The sequence below is a fragment of the Kogia breviceps genome, chromosome 5, assembly GCF_026419965.1.
Source record: "Kogia breviceps isolate mKogBre1 chromosome 5, mKogBre1 haplotype 1, whole genome shotgun sequence".
In the NCBI taxonomy this organism is placed as follows: Eukaryota; Metazoa; Chordata; class Mammalia; order Artiodactyla; family Physeteridae; genus Kogia; species Kogia breviceps.
Genome location: NC_081314.1, coordinates 29,632,813 through 29,650,978, shown reverse-complemented (window position 1 = coordinate 29,650,978; position 18,166 = coordinate 29,632,813). Strand labels below are relative to the sequence as shown.

The window sequence follows — 18,166 nt, the reverse complement described above, 5'->3', positions numbered from 1 at the left end:
GCCCTCCAGCTGTGACAGGGTATGTCCTTGGAGGGGTGATGGATTCCTTTGGCTACTCTCAAGCTGTCATGTGGCGTAGCTGAGAATATGACAGGACCTTCAGATATTGTCACCAAAGGGGTCACAAGCTGACTACTACAGTTTCAGGCTTACATCTGGACCTTGTAACGTCCACAGGAAGAGAGAACATCTATTCCAGTTGCTCTCAAGAAGATTTTTTCCCCCCCAGGAGTCCCCAGCAAATCTTGCCTTGAGCCTTGTTGGCCTCTTTTGGGTCACATTCCCATTCTTGAACCAGTTCCTGTTGTCAGAACGCTGCCTACTGATCAGATCACAGCTGGGTTCCTGAACCCAGGGTGGCAAAGGTTTTAAGATTACCCTTAGCCCACCCCCTGGGGATTCACCAGAAGCATATAGGCTGTGTGGGGAAGGGGTGGCTGCTGGACCGGATATTGGGGAGCAGGAATGGGGCAGATGTGACAAACTTGTAAGCAAAGTAAGTTCTCTGAAGGGAACTTGGTAACTAAGACATAGGAACCAGTGCCTGGGAAGACGGTAGGACAAAGTTTCTGAGCGTCTTGGGGCAGACACATGGGTCCACCCATCACTCTAATAGGTAGGGGTGTGGAGGGCACATATGGGTCAAATTGCTTAAGATTCTCCAAACCTCATTATCATCAGTGGGCCAGCTTACACCTCCAGTGACTGCTTTACTTGGGTTGTCTGCCCCAGTCCTCCCCTGTAGTGGAGTGAACCAATTTAAATGTTCAACGAAACGCAGATCTTCCATTTGTGTGGCAGCAATGGGCTCACACACAGCTCGAGGGCCCTGGCAATGCACCAAGATTATTACACTAGAGCAGCCCTGTTACTACCATGTGCAGAGGCTCCAGGGTGTGGGCTGGTCCCCCACCCGCATATTCATTCTTAACCATTCTGGGAGGGGTGCAAACCACACAAGAGTGATGAGTTAAGGATTCCCCATCCCACCTCATCCAACCCACCCACCCAAGAAATAGAGGAAGAGGACTCACACTGCCTTTATTGGAGGGGCTTTCTCTCTTGTGGCTCCGTTGAGTTCCTTTCAGCCCCAGGCAGCGGACTTTTAGACAAGTCTCCGAGAAACCTCACCAAAGAAAGGAAGCAGCTATTTCCCCTGCCCTCTCCTCCCCATGCCTCACTCCCTTCACAGGAAGGTAAAGGGGCCCACGTCACCGCGAACTTCTGCCCCCAGTAACTTCTTCAAAGGCAACGATGAATTTTGTCTTTGATGTTCCAACCCATACACAGAACCACACTCCATGGGTGCCCCACCCCAAGTCACCCTCATCCAACACCTACCTAGATGGGAAGTTCAAGGCAGTCATCGTGGTCATGGGTCATCACTTGAGGCTCACCAAGGGTGTTGTGTCCTGGAGCAGTGGTTCTCAAGCTTTAGGGCTCATCAGGATGACCCGAAGGGCTTGTCATTCTGACTCAGCAGGTCTGGGGTGGGGCCTGAAAATTTGGGTTTCTAACAAGGTCCCAGGGGATGCTGATGCTGCTAGACCAGGGACCTAAGAGCCTGCTCTGGGGAGATGTCTCATCTGAGGACAACTACAGAAGACTAGGCAAAAAACACAGGGAATACAGCTGGGGACTTCGGGTGGGTGGCTTTTTTATAGTCGTCATTAAAGCTGGGGGGAGGTCTATGTCCCTTCCTCCTGCATCTAGGTGAGCTTTTTTTTTTTTTTTTTTTTTTTTGCGGTTCGCGGGCCTCTCACTGTTGTGGCCTCTCCCGTTGCGGAGCACAGGCTCCGGACGCGCAGGCTCAGCGGCCATGGCTCACAGGCCCAGCCGCTCCGCGGCATGTGGGATCTTCCCGGACCGGGGCACGAACCTGTGTCCCCTGCATCGGCAGGCGGACCCTCAACCACTGCGCCACCAGGGAAGCCCCTAGGTGAGCTTTTAACCAATAGAAGACTGCGGTGGTGATGCCGTGTGCCTTCTGGGCTAGGTCATAAAAGGCCACGCAGCTTTTCAGAACACCTGTCCTAGGGGGAGGCAGTCAGCATGTAAGATGGCCTCCCTGAGATGGCCTTACTACAGAGGCCATGTATGGCCCCAAATGAGCCCGCTTCCAGCCACCCACCCAGACATGTGAGTGAGGCCAACTTGGACTCGCCACACCTGCCCATCTGCCAACTGAGTGACCTCAGTTGAAGCCACAAGAAGCAGAATTGCCCAGCCGAGCTCTGTCCTAATTCTTAACTAAAAGATTCCATCAGATCAGATGGTGGCTGTTTTACGCCACTAAGTTTCAGGGCAGTTTGTCGTTTAGCAATAGGTAACCAGAGTGGTGCTTTGGGTTGGAAAGGGTAGGTTAGCAAACTACATGCAGTGAACAGTGAAGTGCCCGCCTAGAGGAGCCATTGGCTTGGGCTTGGCGCCCTCTGCAGGAACCACGAACACAAAGCTGTCTTTCTTAGCTCTTCTGGACTTTTATCCCTCTGGCCAGGAGAAAAGCCCCCAGAGCCCAGAGGGGCCTTAGTGATCTTGTAGCCCAGGATTCACAACCAGGGTGGAGACATGGGGCCCATGGAGGCAGCAGACTGATTTCAGTAACTGCCCCAATTCCCACACCTCCCGGGATCCAAAGAACTTTGCCACTCCTCACATCGATTGCTGGAGTGTTATCTGCCCACCTGTCCCTCGATTCTGAACTTGGCCCTGTGACTCTCTTTGGCCAATGAGTTGTCAGCAATTGTGATAGGGGTAGTCTCCTCTCAATCAGCTCCTCTGCTTCTGCTGTGACAACATGCCCAGGCCAGGCTGCTGAGGATGAGAGACATGGAGTCGACCTGAGCTGCCCTAGCTGTGAGGGCTGAGACCATCCTAGACCAGCTAAACCTGTCAAATCCCAGGCACAGGAAGGAGCCCAGTCAAGACCAGAACTGTCCAGCCACGTCCAGCCTAAATTGCAGAATAAACGCTTATTATGTTAAGCTTCGAGCTTTGGGATGGTTTGTTACGCACCGTTGTGGTGGCAATAGTTACCTGAGGGTCAAAAGTCCCTTAGGTGAGGGACATGCACCACCGCTTCCCCACTGAGAGTCCTGGCTCAAGTCTCCCATTTCCACCGGAAGACATGGGAGCTGGGTGTAGGGTAAGCAGCAGAGGATCCCTGGCCTAGTTCTCTGAATGCGTAATTGTCTTCAATCCAAATCTACCAAGCACCTAATAGGTCAAAGACACCACAGAGAATTTAAAAGGAACATGGTCACTTCCCACGTGGGGATTTACAGCTATCAGGGCGCCAAGACCACAAGATAGGTGTGGGCGTCGCTGTATCCAAGGTGAGGAGGGCAAGCAGGAGGCAGGACCATTTCCAGACTGTAAGTGTCAACTGGGGGTCTGAGGTGTACACGTGTCCTTCCTTCTGTGCAGCGTGGCATTCCAGGTGGAAGGACTCTAGCGAGCTAAAATGACTAGGATACATGTCTAGGGATTCAGTTTAACCCCTGCATGGTTCCCAGACCCAAAGCTAAAAGCCTGCCTTTCCAGACCCAGTAAAATGGCCTCAGATGCCATGTGGCTTGCTAAAGCCACCCTTTAGTTTTGAACTTCACACCTTTTAAAACTGAAGTGTACATCCTAATGATCATAAACACCAAATTAAGAGGGAATCAGGGCTTCCCTGGTGGCGCAGTGGTTGAGAGTCCGCCTGCCGATGCAGGGGACGTGGGTTCGTGCCCCGGTCTGGGAAGATCCCACATACCGCGGAGCGGCTGGGCCTGTGAGCCATGGCCGCTGAGCCTGCGCGTCCGGAGCCTGTGCTCCGCAACGGGAGAGGCCACAACAGTGAGAGGCCCACGTACCACAAAAAAAAAAAAAAAAAAAAGAGGGAATCAATTTAGGTAATTAGGCTTAAGCACAAAGGATTCTTAAAAGAACCCTACATTTTTCACTGATTCCTAGACTGATTACCAGTAAGAAAATAAAACCCACCAAGACATGAAGTGTATTGCTGACCTTCATTTTTTACTTAAATATAGTGATCTTTTAAGAGAATAAACCAAATACACTTTACAGCAAATACTTTACATAAATATAAATGTGCATGTCTACCTCATAATTAAGCAAAATAAACTTTCAGGCACAAGATTTTAATAATCATTAAAGAATGAGACAATGAATCCAAGACAAAAATAACAGGAGCAACAAAAAGACATTTTGTAACGCTTCAGTTGGTCTTGTCATCCAGCCTACTGGTTAAGGCCTGAGTTTCATGAATCCTACCTTCCTCGCCAAATGGAAATATTCAATTTGGCTGTACCCAATGTATATCCACATAAAACGGTTACTCTCTCAAAATAATGTAATAAATACATCACACGCACACACACACACACCGCACACACACCCTGCTTAACCAGCCTCTCAAATAGGGAAGTAATAAGGATTTTGGAATTTTCAAGTTTTCCCACCACTGAAGCACATACATATTAATACCACACATAGAAAAATATGACTCTGCTACAGAAATGAGTGGCATCATGAGAAACCTCTAACTTGTTAAGTTTCCCCAAATCACGTCTTTACTGTGGCTTGCTTGCCATGGCTCCTCAGGTGCTTCGGACTTAAGTCTTCACACCTCGCCGTTCCAACCACAGCACAGCAGATGTTACACAGAACAAAGAAAAGGCAATTTTAACAATTCAATTAGAGACTTCAAAACCACAAAAATAAGCATGGATAGCTTCCAGCTGTCTCCAAACACCTGGAATGTTTCCTCTACATCTGCCCTCTGTGCTCCACTGGCTGGTTCTCTGCCCTCTTCCCACCAGGCTGTGAGCATCTACAGGTCTGTTCCTGGACACCCTCCAAGGAATAGAGATGACCACGACGGTGCCTGCTTTGAAGGAGTTCACACCAACCAGAGCTCGAGCAAGAGGAAGGTCTGTGTGTGCACACAGTACTCCAGCTGGTGAAACCAACAGGAGTCCATGAAGGGGGCACCCACAGAGACCCCTGAGTGCGGCTGGGGGAGGGGAGAGTGACAAGGCACGGAGGCAGGAAGAACAAGTCCAGTTTGGCTGGCAGGTGGGCACTCGTGAGAAGTAGTTTATGAGGCCAGATTCTTCATTTCCAAAAATAAAAGATTCCTTACTCTGCTGGGTAAAGCTGGAGGGCTTGGGGAGGGAACCGCCAAAGGCTTTTGTGCATAGAACAAAACGGGAGCTGTGCTAGCAGATGTTACGACTGTGCAGGGCCGGGCAGGATGGATGACGGGGAGAGGGTCTGAGCTCACAGAGCCTAACTCACCAAGCCCACTGCCACCTGCAAGCACTTCTTATAGAAACAAACATCTTGACCCAACAGGCCCCAAGTTCTGTCTACATATATCAAGACTCTGGGAGGGGAAAAAAAAAAGAGAGAGGCTTCAATAGATATTTATAGTTCAAGTTCCTGGAACCTGCCCCAGCTTGAGCAAGTTAAGAACAGTGAAACAATTCTCACATCCAGTAACAATTCAAGTCTCCCAACCATGACCTTCGGCTTCCCTGAGCTTTCATTACCAAGGAATTAAAATGCAACGATCAATTCATTATAAGTAAGTTCCTACCTGCCATGAAATCCACTGAAGTTTCTGAGTGAGTGGCACCTGGCAGAGTGGCGTCAGCGTGCTGCCGGCCCCCCTTCTCCAGCTCACTGGGGTCACTGTGTGGGTCAAACAGCTGACTCTGCAAGGCTCAACTCTAAGCCCCCACTATGGATCATCTAATTTCTTTCTAGGTCCAGACTGCTTCCCTCCACTAGCTGGGGAGGGAGAGGCCACCTCGAGGAAGAAAAATCACTCTTAATGTTCTTGATACCACTGAGCCAAAGGAGACAGAAATTTCTCAGGACACAGTCATTCAAATTACAGAAATGGGCTACTCCATACTAATTATGGGATGACTTATCACACATTTGCTACATACGGAACATTTACTAGTCACCAGTTTCCTGCAACAACAGACTCATCTGGAAACTGCACACTGCAGAAGGCAATCCTGTGACTTTCTTCTAGTTGCATATAAAAAAATACAAATCGGTTTAGGAGTCAGGCACAAACAGTGGTACAAAAGCATGAAGAGAAAAACCTTATCAAAACTTGTGCTCGTTTCACACTGCACGACTCCTACCCAGATTCTGGTCTGGAAGTCGGCTGCCAGCTCATTTGCTCAAAGAGGCTTCTTCACCTCACCTCTCTTCCACTCCTAGTCCCCTGCTGAAACCTACTGAAAGAAACACACTCATTATGGATCCACATGGAACTAAAAGCCTCAATTTAATCGAGTCACATGCATCAGCACAGCAGCTGCTGGTTTAATCTGCTCCCCCAGCCTCGTACTTAGGGACTGTTTGGATCTAAACTGGAGCTAGAAGTAGCCAACACTTCTTTCTTTTGGAATCCAATAAAAGCTCCAATGCACAACTGTCAAGTCCCATGTGTACTTAACTAGAATCTCTGGTTCTAGTGAGATTCAGGGGCGGGAGCGGTGGGAAAAGCCCAGACTGGGGGCAAGACACTGGCCCTAAACCAGCACTGCGCAGACGAGGGGCTGAGCCAACAGAGCTCCGAGGTCCCCCCAGCTGACACTCTCGGACTCCATCCTGAAGTCCATTTCTACACAGGCTTCTCAGGCTGGGTCAGACAGAACTTCCTCACCACTTTGTGTCAATAGTTGAAAGTGGTTTAAACATGCGTCTATGCTGCAGTTTGAGGTTTCCCTCTCTGCCCACCCCTCAAAGACTGCATTTCATTTCACTGGTGCAGACCATTTGGCCAAGCTGGTGGCTGCTGAGGTTTACAACTGCATCACTGGCTAGGTGAAGAAATGGCCTTTGAGTAACCTAATCCAGGGCACGTTTGTCTGTTTTTCGTTAACAGTGTTAACCAAATAAGAGATATAATTCTGTTAGTTTTGCTATAGATCTACTTAAAACTTTGAAACATGACATTGTTCAAAAATTACACGAGAAAATCACCCATCACCGCTATGTTAAAGATATGCACATCTGAGCGCTTCAGAGCCTCCAACTCCTCCTACAGTCACTGATCCCCATATTTTCCTCTCGGCGTGGACTCCACGCTAAAGCAGCCCAGTCTCGCAGCAGATCTGTGCACAAAAAGTTGATTTCGAAAGATCCGGCTCTAGTCATCACTGTCACTGCCAGACTCACTCAACTGCAAGTCATTTCCTATAAAGAGAAAACAAAATCAAACCCAAAGTACACAATTTAAAAATGACTTCCCCACGGTTCTTTGGTTGACTGCCTGGGCTCTCACACGACAGTAAAACCAGGCCAGTTCCATTTAATTAGGGAGGAAAACCGATTTGGCTCAGTGACAGAGCTGGTGCAGTCAACATTTTATAAGAATTGCTATTTTTAGTATCTGCAAAGCACAGCAATACTGCTCTCTGGGATAAAACAGGGGAGGGATAGGCTAGACATACATGTGTCAATAAATAACAAAAAATATTTATAAATAACTGACTCACTGTCTAGTAGAATTGTTCATATTAAGTTGCTTTTTTTTTTTTTTTTTTTTTTTGTGGTACGCGGGCCTCTCACTGTTGTGGCCTCTCCCGTTGCGGAGCACAGGCTCCGGACGCACAGGCTCAGCAGCCATGGCTAACGGGCCCAGCCGCTCCGCGGCATGTGGGATCTTCCCGGACCGGGGCACGAACCTGTGTCCCCTGCATCGGCAGGAGGATTCTCAACCACTGTGCCACCAGGGAAGCCCTTAAGTTGCTTTATAAAAGTGAAAATAACACCAAGTTGGGCTTCCTGTTAAGGAAGCTGAATACTATTTATACTGTGCATACCAGTCATGTACTAATCCAGTACCCCCCTGACCCCTCTGGCCAGAATCTTCACGTTACCTTACACCACAAATCTGAACTAATGAGCTCTGTAAAGCCTCAAAGTTTAGGTTTTAGGAGTGAAGAATGTAAGTTTTCCCATCTAATATGATAAGAATAACAGGACCCCCGTTGATACCACTTGGAAAAGAAGAAAAGTGAACTTCTGTATTTCTGGATTACTAATCTCTAGGCCACCTCTCCTCAAAGTTTGTTCTGAGAACTCTGGGGTCCCTAAGACCCTTTCAGAAGGATTCGACCTGAAGGCCTCTCTTTTCTAACTATATATCTATGTGATGCCACATTTTCTTCATATACTTCAACCTAAACAACTTACGGCAACAGACTGAATGCAGAAGCAGATGTAAGAATCCAGCTTTGTACTAAGCCAGATGTTAAAGAGATTGGCAAAATTTTAAAGCAATGTTACTCTTCATATTAAATATTTTTTTATTTCGAAAATTTATTTTTCATAAAAATGTTATTTTTGTTAACAGGTGATGGTTTACTGTTGTTCTTTTAGACGAATTACTATTTTAAGTATTTCTCAGTTTTAATTTCTAATATGGTAAATATTGATAGATATAAGCTACACACACAAAAGCTCTCTGGGGTCCTCAATAAGTTTTATGACATGAAGAGGTCTGAGACCAAAAAAGGTGACATCTGCTGTTCTAGACGTGGGGAAGGCGATGGGATCAACACCAGCTGACAACCTCCAATCAGCAGAGCTAAGTGCCATCACTTACAAAGAAGGTGACATGCACATAAACAGGTCCATGTAATGGAGCTGAAAACCCAGTTCTCAAATTTCTTATACAATCAATGTGACCCAGGTTCAAACTGATCCATTTGGTTTTTTTTTTGGGGGGGAAATATAATACACATTACCATTCAGAAAAACAATATTATCATTACTCTGTAGGTTTGCACATTAGGGTTTACCAAATTTGCGCTATTTACTGTTATTTTAAGGTTTATAAATTGGTTCCAGTTGACGATCCTGGTTTAAATAACTCCAGTACTTTACTGTATATGAGGTATGCAAAGATTAAGGTCTTGCCATGGAAGAGCTGTGGGCCAGGAGGACTTGGAGCTATGAAGAGCTAACAGAAGTTTAAGGCGCTGGTAGGTAGGTAAGATGCACTGAGCCATTTTTGGCTCTTTTCTTCTAAGGAATAGTTTAGCACTGACTGGGCAAAATGAAGAGCTGAGTTATAGCCACAGTAGCTGTCTGGTCGTTCTCTACTGTGAATTCCAAACTCACCGTGTGAAACTTACTATACCAAGCCAACTGAGAAAAGCATCAACTATACCCTGATATCCAGAAGCCAGGCCTGTGTTAACAGGATAGCAGATAACAGCCTTAACTGATGTCACAACAGTGCTGAACTCACTCAGATAGTAGAGCAAGGCCCAGAACAGTGGTTCTCCACTGGCACTGATTCCAACGCCACAGGGGCACTTGGCAATGCCAGGAGACATTCTGGGTTGACACACTGGGGGACAGCAGGAGATGCTCTGGCACCTAAGTGGGTAGAGGCCAGGGATGCTCTTCACCGTCCTACAAAGGCTGGGGCTGGCCCTCACATCAGGGGTTTACGTGACGTCTACAGTGTAGAGCTGAGAGTGACCTCTGCCTGGCCCACAGGAGCAGAGTTACCTAGGCTAGCTTCCCCGCCACTGCCTCCTTATCTTCCAGCCTCCTCACAGGAAGTCAGATGGGAAGAGAACATCCAACTCCAGGGAGTCGGGAGAGAGGAGGGCGCAGAGAACCTGCACTCTCCCCACCTCCAAGACAAAGACATTTGTTTTTGTTCTCCCCTGCTTTGCTTTCCTACCAACTGCACTGAAAGCCACCAGACACTATAATGTCCCTTCCTTCCCTCCTGCGAAGGCTAGCTGGTCGCCAAACACCTTCTAAGGGCACAGGTTCCCAACTCTGTGGGCTGTGGGATACCGCACTCTGATGGCACTGGGCTCTCAGGACTGTACAAAACCTGGAGGTGGGGGCAGGTGGCACCCCTAAAGTCTGGTATATGCAAAAGTACAGAGCCCTGCGGCTCACGTTTCAGCACTTTCCAGAATTCACAAAACCTAATTTGTGCCAATAAGGAAAAGAAAAGAGATGGAACACATTTCTAGTTTTGTGTTCTTTTTTTTTTTTTTTTTTTTTACTGTTTGGTGACTTACTCCTTTTTGCCTCAAACTGTCTTTGTTAGGACCCTTTCTTATGCCTTAAGTACCGTCAGGTTTATGGACTCTGGTGTAAGATAAAGAGAAGCTCCAGCTCTGGTTTGACACTCCCTCTCCCCAGCCCCAAGCCCCCACCTCAGCCCAGAAGCAGGAGCGCGCACTTACTGAGGGTGCACATGAGCTGGCTGCTTGCTTGAGGCCGGCCGGTTCCGTTGGCGATGGCCGGCCTGCTGTTGTAGGGCTGCTGGTGTGACGGCTGCGGAGGGGACACGGGGCCACTGTCCTCGCCTCCGCTGCCAGAGCTGTCGTCATCGCTCCCTGACGAGCTCTCGGAGCCTGAGGAGCTGCTTCCACTGCTGCTGCTCATCTGCTCAATGACGTCCACCTCGGCCCTCAGCTCTGCAATAAATGAGGGGCAGGGGTCAGCGCATCAAGCCTCTGTGAACAGTAAGCTGGCAAAACCAAGAGTGACGAGGAATAACTGAAAATGAACTCCTGTTTCTTGAGTCCTTAAAAACAAACAAAATGACCCAAACCAAAAGCAGCAAACAAAACATCTAACATGTCTCCAGAGAGACAACGGAAACATTTAATTCACCCAAAATAACCAAAAAGTGGACTGCTCCAGGATAATGATTCTTCTGAGAAATGAATTAAGTCTATTTTGCCTTTATCTACTTAAAAAAAAAAAGAATTATGAACTATGGGATTAAACACCAAATAAGAGAAGAGCAACGTTCTACTCATGGGCTGAGAAATACCTGACCAGGAACTGGAAGGTCTGAGCGCTTGCTTTGGGTCCACCTCTAACCAGCAGAGAGACCCAGGTGGAAGGTAATGAATTTTCCAAGATGCTCTGGAAAAAGGAAGGGCCACAGCAGACGGCCTCTGGGGGCCTTTCCAGCTTTCACATTCCACAGGTAAACAAGGCTCGCAGGAGGAGCCATGATGGCTGAAGAAAGATGGTGGGCCGACATCCCTCCTCTGTGCTTTTACACATTTGACTTACAGCCATGCCTTCAGGTACCGCAATTTTAATAAAGGTAAAGCAGGGAAGGAAACACATGTTCTACCAGACCATTTTAACGTGAGTGAGTACATTAACGATTCACCATAGACTACATCAAGGAAGATGCCAGATTTTCCTGTCCAAACCTACCATGAGGCCTTAAATGACTATGGTTCCTTTAAGCATAACTGGCAACAACTAACCACTCATGGTCCAATTCCTGTTCGACTAAAGTGAAAACTTCCATAGACAGCATTCCAATATCCATGAGAAAAAAAAAAAAATCCAGAGGCTTAAGAACATGTACCACACAGAGAGTGATCTCGTTTGTGAAAAGACAGTATTTCCACAAGGTGGAAAAGGCAAACTTCCCAAGGGCAACTTTTTATCTTTTCCTGTTTACTACTGTTATGGTTTAATTTTGTTTCACAGAAATCCACAAATATGAAATATAACACTTTCATAAATTCCTAAGTGTCTGGACAACTAAAACCATCCACTGTGTGGGGGAGAGAGCCAAGGTGAGTGCCTGTCTTGGTTTTACCTTGGAGAGCCTGACCAGACCTCTAAGTCCTTCTAGGCCAGCGTCCCCAGTGTCCCAGGCACTATCATATTTATGCACTTTTGTTAATACAAAGCTGTGGTTGTGGAATTTAACCTAGACACTATGCTAACATTGGCACACTTGGTTTTTACCCCCACTACCTTGTAATTTTCTTCTTTCAAAGCCTTAAAAGGTGTGCTGTATGGACCTTTATATGGCAGGCAGGCTTGTTTAAACCTCAGGCCTCTAAGCAGAAAGCTGCAAAGACAGCCACAGCTCAGGTCACTGTCCCGGACTCTCCTTTGTCAAATGAGCCAAGTGGTAAACCTCGCCTCTCTGCCCCACCCCGCCGTCACCTGTGGAACAGCGGGCCCTGTGGAAACTGTTACGATGGCGGAGAATGCCCACGCCGCCATGTACGTGGCTTTGTGATCTCCACAAAAACATCAATACCCTCCTCCAAGTTGCTACCATGGCTCCAAAAAATGCTCTCTACCTCTTTTGATATCATCCAGCTGAGGTTCAGGTGAGGGGTTATCCTTCAAAGGAGAGGTTTTGGGTCCAACCGGAGGCTTTGTTGGAGCTCTGAATGGCACAGGTGGCGGAGGTGGTGGTGGCTGTGATGGCTGTGGGGGACGTGCGGGCTGCTGTTCCATTCGGGCTTGGATTCTACTGCTCCCCTCGGCTCTGAAATGAGATACGGACTTTAAAGTGGAGGGGCAACAACAGTGGTTCTCAGATTTGCCTCGCTTACCAAGCACCTGGAAGTCTCTGCAGAACCCCAGGCTCTTTACAGACAGCTTCAAAATACTGATATTCGTTAATTTTATCACACAAACTACTCATTCTACTGCATTCCAGTTCTGCACCGTGTACCAGAGACACCAAGACGAATAAAACAGACTCGCTGCCCTCACGGAGCTCACATTTTATATCAAGCAGCAGGTAAGACACAGAGGTGGGATATAGTGTGATTACGAGAACCCATTTTAATAACTGCTAACTATTCTGCTAACTATTTAATAACTGTTAACTATTCACCTTGTGTGCAGTATAAAGTTACAATTACACATGAATTACTAAACTAGCTCTTGAAATACTGGCCTGTTAGCAATTTTTTCCATTATCTATTTACTGCTTGCTCATTTTGTCACAGGCCAGCTCTTGATGGCAGGTAGGCAGAGCACGCCACCCCAGACCAAGGAAATGCTACCCATTGACAATTTCTTTTGTGAATGGACTAGCTCAGCATTTTTCAAACTTTTGTGTCCACACAGATCACCTGGGGATCTCATTAAAGTGCAGAATCTCACTTAGTATGTCCTGAAATTCTGTACTTCTAACAAACACCTAAGTGATAAAATACTGCTAGTTCCCAGATGACACTGAGTAGTAAGTCAAACTCCCACAATCATCAGCTCTCAGAGGCCTAACAGCAGCACCTGGTTGCTGAAGGTAATCAACACAAACACACTGTGAGCCACAATCTCACTGATCCTCAGTCTCGTCATCTGCGTGTGCGTGTGCGTGTGTGTGAAAGGGTAACAACACCACCTTTTCAAACGTTATTTGTAAAGATTAGAGAATGCACGTAAAACATCTAGCACAGTGCCTGGCACGTGGTAATAAATAAAGTACCCTCAATAAATGGTAGGTACTTTTACTTTTTGTGGAATGAGTAAAGAAAAATGGCTTGAGGAAGCATAAACAGAAAAACATCAAATACTCTCTTTAAAATTTAATTACTCTATTACAATAATTATTGTATCACGATATAAAAATAGAACCACTGGGTTACTTCTATTTATAGAATGAAATTTGACTTTAAAATAAAATCTAATTGGCTTCACATGATACATGTAATGTCTGTTGAATTAAAAATTAAAGAGAGCTCATTATTCAAAAAAAAGAATAGACAAAGCTTTACTTTGGTGTAATAATGACCTCAAATGTACCTTGTAAAAATTTAACGTTTTCACTCTAATAAAGAATATATATTATTAACTTATTCTTTCATAATTTTAAGTCTGTAAATTTAAACCTTATCCCTTTGGTGGTACTATATCAACAATCACGAAATTAATAAAATTGATTTAATCATACAGTACACTCCTTTCCCCAATGTTTTCTGTTTTAGGTCTTAAAAGCATTATCTCTCTTTATTGCCTTTGAGGAAAAGATATTTTATTGACTTGTCTGAGAAGAGAGAGGTGGAGCTGCTGAGACTGCCAACAGGACACGAAGCACCCAGGTTCTCACATCCTTATAAAATAACTGAATAGATAATGTAAATCTATAGAAACGGCACATTGATCTGTATCTGCTTCTTCACATACCTTGTTTTCTTGACCTGGATGCTGCTGCTGAGCTTTTCCAGCACATATTCTCCGGTGTCGTGATTGATAATAAGCACACAGTCCTTCTGGTAAGGCCGCTTGTTCCCCTTGAACACAGTCATCGGTGGTGTGGATCCCTATACGCCACAAAAGTACAACTCAGACCATCAAACCAAACACACCAGTTATGCATATCAAAACTGAATTTACAGGTGGCTTTACCTCATCACATCTTTAATCAGAGCTACTCAAAAAGGAACAGAATGAACCGATTTGTATTTTAACTCCTGCTGGCTCCCCAAGCAAAAATAAAGAGGAAATAACAATACGGCAATAATCTGTGACTGTGCAACTGGCTCTAAATAATCAAGAAATAAATATAAAATTTTTAAATTACTGTACATTTTTCCAGGGATTTGGGAAATGTTACAAATAATGGTAAAATGTGAACTGAGAAACATAAATTATGCATTACTTGTCTGACACTGAGAAGAGCTCTCACTATGAGCAGTAAAGCTAGTGAGTGACCTCCGTACTTCCTTGCGATAGGAGAGTCCAGGCTTCCCCCCATGCCAAGTAACCACAGAGCATTCTCCAACGGCAGCTCGTTATTCCGGCTGGTTCAAAGTACATCATTCCACTCACCCGCTTAAGCCTTTGAATCACTACCCATCACTCTAAGGCCAAAGAAGAAAATCTTTAAACGAGCCACCTGGCCCTTCCACCATGCTCAGTCCACTCGCCGCTGGCTCTGAAGGCTGCAGAGCAGGACGAGCTGGCCTTCTCTCAGACCCAAGCTCTTTCTTACAGGGATTTAACAGGGCTTCTGCCTGCAACATCCCACACTCTCCTTCCCTTTAATTATTCAACATTCAAATCTGCTCAAAGGTCACTTCCTCAGGGAAGCCTTCTCAGATTTTCCAAAATAAGTGCTACCTTTTGTTATATTTATTTAAACTCTCTGAGGGCAAGAAACGTGCTTGTTTTGTTCAAGACTGTATGTATTCTCAGTACCTAGTAGCCAGCCAGCACCGAGTAGGTGGTCATTAATATTTGCCAAATATAGCGTTTAATCCTCTGTATGGAATCAGTAACTGCTTGGCTGCTTGACTCCTTATTCATACAGTAAAAATTAAGAGTTGGAATAGACCTTAGGGACGATTTATCTAACCTCTTCATTTTACATTTGGGAAACTAAGGTCCAAAGGGAGGTGATGTTAACTTGCCAAAGACAACAACTAATGAGATAGCAGTTTGAACTAGCAGACAATAAGTTTTCCCCAGCACAAAGCTTCCCAGGTCTCCCTGTCCAGAGCCTTTTCATTCTATCACTGGTTATGGAGAAATGATGTTCCAGGACAGGGCTGGGACATGCACTGACCCATGGTCATTAAGAGTATTTTGTCTGATCCTTTGGGCTTTGTGATCAGAGCACCGCCTCGGGCAAGGCTTCTCCATTCAGCTTTGAGCCCTAAAAGGGCTGAAGGCTCTGCACCTCTGGTTTCTGCCTGAAACCACCAGCCTGCACATCACCCCTTGCCGGACTCACGACCCGTGTCGACCCTGCTCCTGCCCTCTGCACTCCTAAGCTGCTGCTTTACATCCACAGGGCACCTGGGCCTTTCTCTCTGTACCTGCTGGGGGAGAAGCTACGTGTGTCTAAGGGAGGGGCCAGGTGTCCACACAGGAACCTTGTCTACTTTAGGACAAATGGGGGAAAAGGGAACTTGGGGAAAATGACAAAGAATTATTTTTACTCAAGTACCTGGGAAGCATGAATTCTACCCCACCCTACCCCCAAAATTCCTTTTTCCCTTATACTGGCACTTCAGAAATCTAGAAATATTTAAATAGGAGGAAAATCAAATTGCAGTAACATAGAATATAAGGATACACTGTGATTCCACATTAAAAAAAAACAACAGTGGGATAAAACCTACAGGGATATGTGGCAGCGTAATTGTGACTTCATCTCCTTTGCCGACCTGAAGCTCTCCTTCACAGGAAGTGTCTATAGATGCCGGCTTAAAGTCATCTAAAGGGAAAGGAAAAAAGCATTTATCCACCAGGTTACTTATGCTAAGGGTTTGCAGGGCATTCCCATGTAAGAACTGAAATTTTTTATAACTTAAATAAATGGAAAATACACACCATTTAGAATTTTTCAAAACGCTATTTCATTGTGGGCAGCTTCGCATATACAACAGCAGACAGAATAATACTATGAGCCATGTGTACCAACACCCAGCTTCAATAATTACCAGCTCTGGGACAATCTTGTTTCACCTATACCTCCACATACTTTTCTTCTCATTCCCAGTGGATTATTTTGAAGAAAAAAGGCTAGAATTTACACAACATTTTATTAAGCAAAGATATCCCCTTCCACCAAGTGACAGATGAAAAATTAATGTCTTATGATCTACAATGAGGTGTTTTACTAGGGTTATTATACGGATCAAAAGGAACAGAGCATATTTTTTAAATCCTGTGTTTGTAAAACCCAATATGAAATATGAAAGGCCACAGCACCATATAAGCTGATTTCATTTTGATAGGAACTGGCAAAGTTAGGATCTGCCACACTCCAGTTCCATAGCTTTAACAAGGATTACTCCTGTAGATGTTTCGAGCAGAAGGTTGAACTGTATTTCCAAAGGTTAATCCTGCCCATGTTTCTGAATTGCAGTTAAAGCACAGCATGAACAGCCAGGTTACTCCCTTTTAACACAAACCTGCCTCAAACGGCAGGCCAGCTGCTTCTGTGAACTATCTTATTTACATTCCACATTGCCCTTCACTCTGCTAAAACATCAACTCAGTAAACTGCTCAGGAAATGACACTCTTATATTCCCAATACCCTCCCTGTGAAAGGGCTGACCTGCTGTCAGTAGGAAGCAGAGTAATGGCCTGGCAAGTGACCACAGGAAGATAGAACTGCATTATCTAACACACCCTCTTCCAAGGTGTGGAGTCACGTGTAGGAGGAGCTCCTCTGACAAAAACAAGTCTTAACCAGCATTGGGGCTACCAGGAAGGGAAACCAGGAGCCTGCGAATCACAGCGGGATGCGCAGTCAGCCAATTCTTCACCCAGGACAAAGAGTGGAAGAGCTCTCTCTCAATAGAGTCTGTAATCATGGAGAAAAAGGAGGTCCAGCATAATGACTATCTATCTCTACATTCCTTAGGCCTGCTCGCTCCTGCTTCCAAACACAGATCAAGCGCTAACTTATTCCTGGCTCTCAAATCCTAATTTTATTCTTCACCCACAAGGGACTTGGTCCCGAGGAAAAGATGGGGTAGTCCAGGTGACCTCAAAAGACATCAAAATCACACGAAAAGCTAGCATGGAGACATGGACGAGGAAGACTGATGAGGCGCAGAGAGGATGTGGATTCTGGGGCTGTAAAGGGGATGAAGCACTGCGTCAGGGAGGCCAGAAGCAAAACGGACGAGGGAAGAAAAGTGAGGAAAGCAGGGGAAAAGAGAATGGAATAGGAGGGGGTGGACGCGGATCCCGAGGAAACGACAAGCGTTTCCTTGAAGCGTGGAGACCCTCAGTGGGGTCATGGCGGGAAGAGGGCTACAGTGAAGAGCTGGAGCCTGATGTGGAGCCTTTCAGAAATAAGAGGGGGAGCGTCAGCGCGCGGTAGGGCTGGACGCGGTAGGAAAAGGGGCCTATGGTCTCCGGAAGAAGAGTTTGGTACCACGAGACAGAGGAATAGTGGGAAGGGAGTGAAGTTCTGGTTGGGAGTGAGCTGGGAAAAACCCAAGGTTCCTGCGGATCCGGGCTGAGAAGGGAGCTGACGTTGGCAGGGCTACCTGGACACCGGAGGGGCTAAGGGCGGCCAGGGGCGGCCGTGGGGGCGCGGACTCACAGCGGATGGTGTGGAAAGAGGCCCGCGGCCGCTTCTCGAAGCTCTCCCCGAGCCGCAGGCAGTGCTCCTCGCGGTCCAGCAGCGGGTTGGCCGTCCCGTTCATGGCCCCCTCGGGCCTCGCGCCCGCACCGGTGCCCTCCTGGCGCGCCCGCGGCCCGAGTTGCCGGTACCGGCGTCCGGGGTACCCGCGCTCCCGGAACAGGGCTCCCGGTCGCGCGGGGCTCCGAGCCGGAACCCACCCGCGGCCGGAAGTAAGTCCTGGCCTCCGCGTCCGGAAGGTGGACGACACCGAGGGCCCGGAACTTCCG

The 18,166-nt window shown here is 46.7% G+C and overlaps 1 protein-coding gene across 1 annotated transcript; it reads right to left on the bottom strand.

Annotated features, from left to right (window-relative positions):
• Positions 1–4,129: 4,129 nt before the first annotated feature.
• Positions 4,130–18,159, bottom strand: EAF1 (ELL associated factor 1). Its single transcript, XM_059065306.2, has 6 exons — positions 17,859–18,159; positions 15,918–16,012; positions 13,978–14,114; positions 12,138–12,328; positions 10,254–10,487; positions 4,130–7,227 (listed from the first exon to the last, which is right to left on the bottom strand). Exons 1-6 carry the CDS (start codon positions 17,959–17,961, stop codon positions 7,181–7,183), a joined length of 807 nt encoding a protein of 268 aa, XP_058921289.2. The 5' UTR covers positions 17,962–18,159; the 3' UTR covers positions 4,130–7,180.
• Positions 18,160–18,166: the final 7 nt, after the last annotated feature.

Bases quoted from the DNA above. Each gene is read 5' to 3' on its own strand.
- EAF1 (XM_059065306.2), bottom strand. From the start codon at position 17,961: ATGAACGGGACGGCCAACCCGCTGCTGGACCGCGAGGAGCACTGCCTG. The intron at 14,115-15,917 runs GTAGGTTTTATC...TGTGGCGTATAG, and splicing joins TTACGCTGCCACATATCCCT to GGATCCACACCACCGATGAC. The intron at 12,329-13,977 runs GTATGTGAAGAA...ATCTCATTTCAG, and splicing joins ATCCAGGTCAAGAAAACAAG to AGCCGAGGGGAGCAGTAGAA.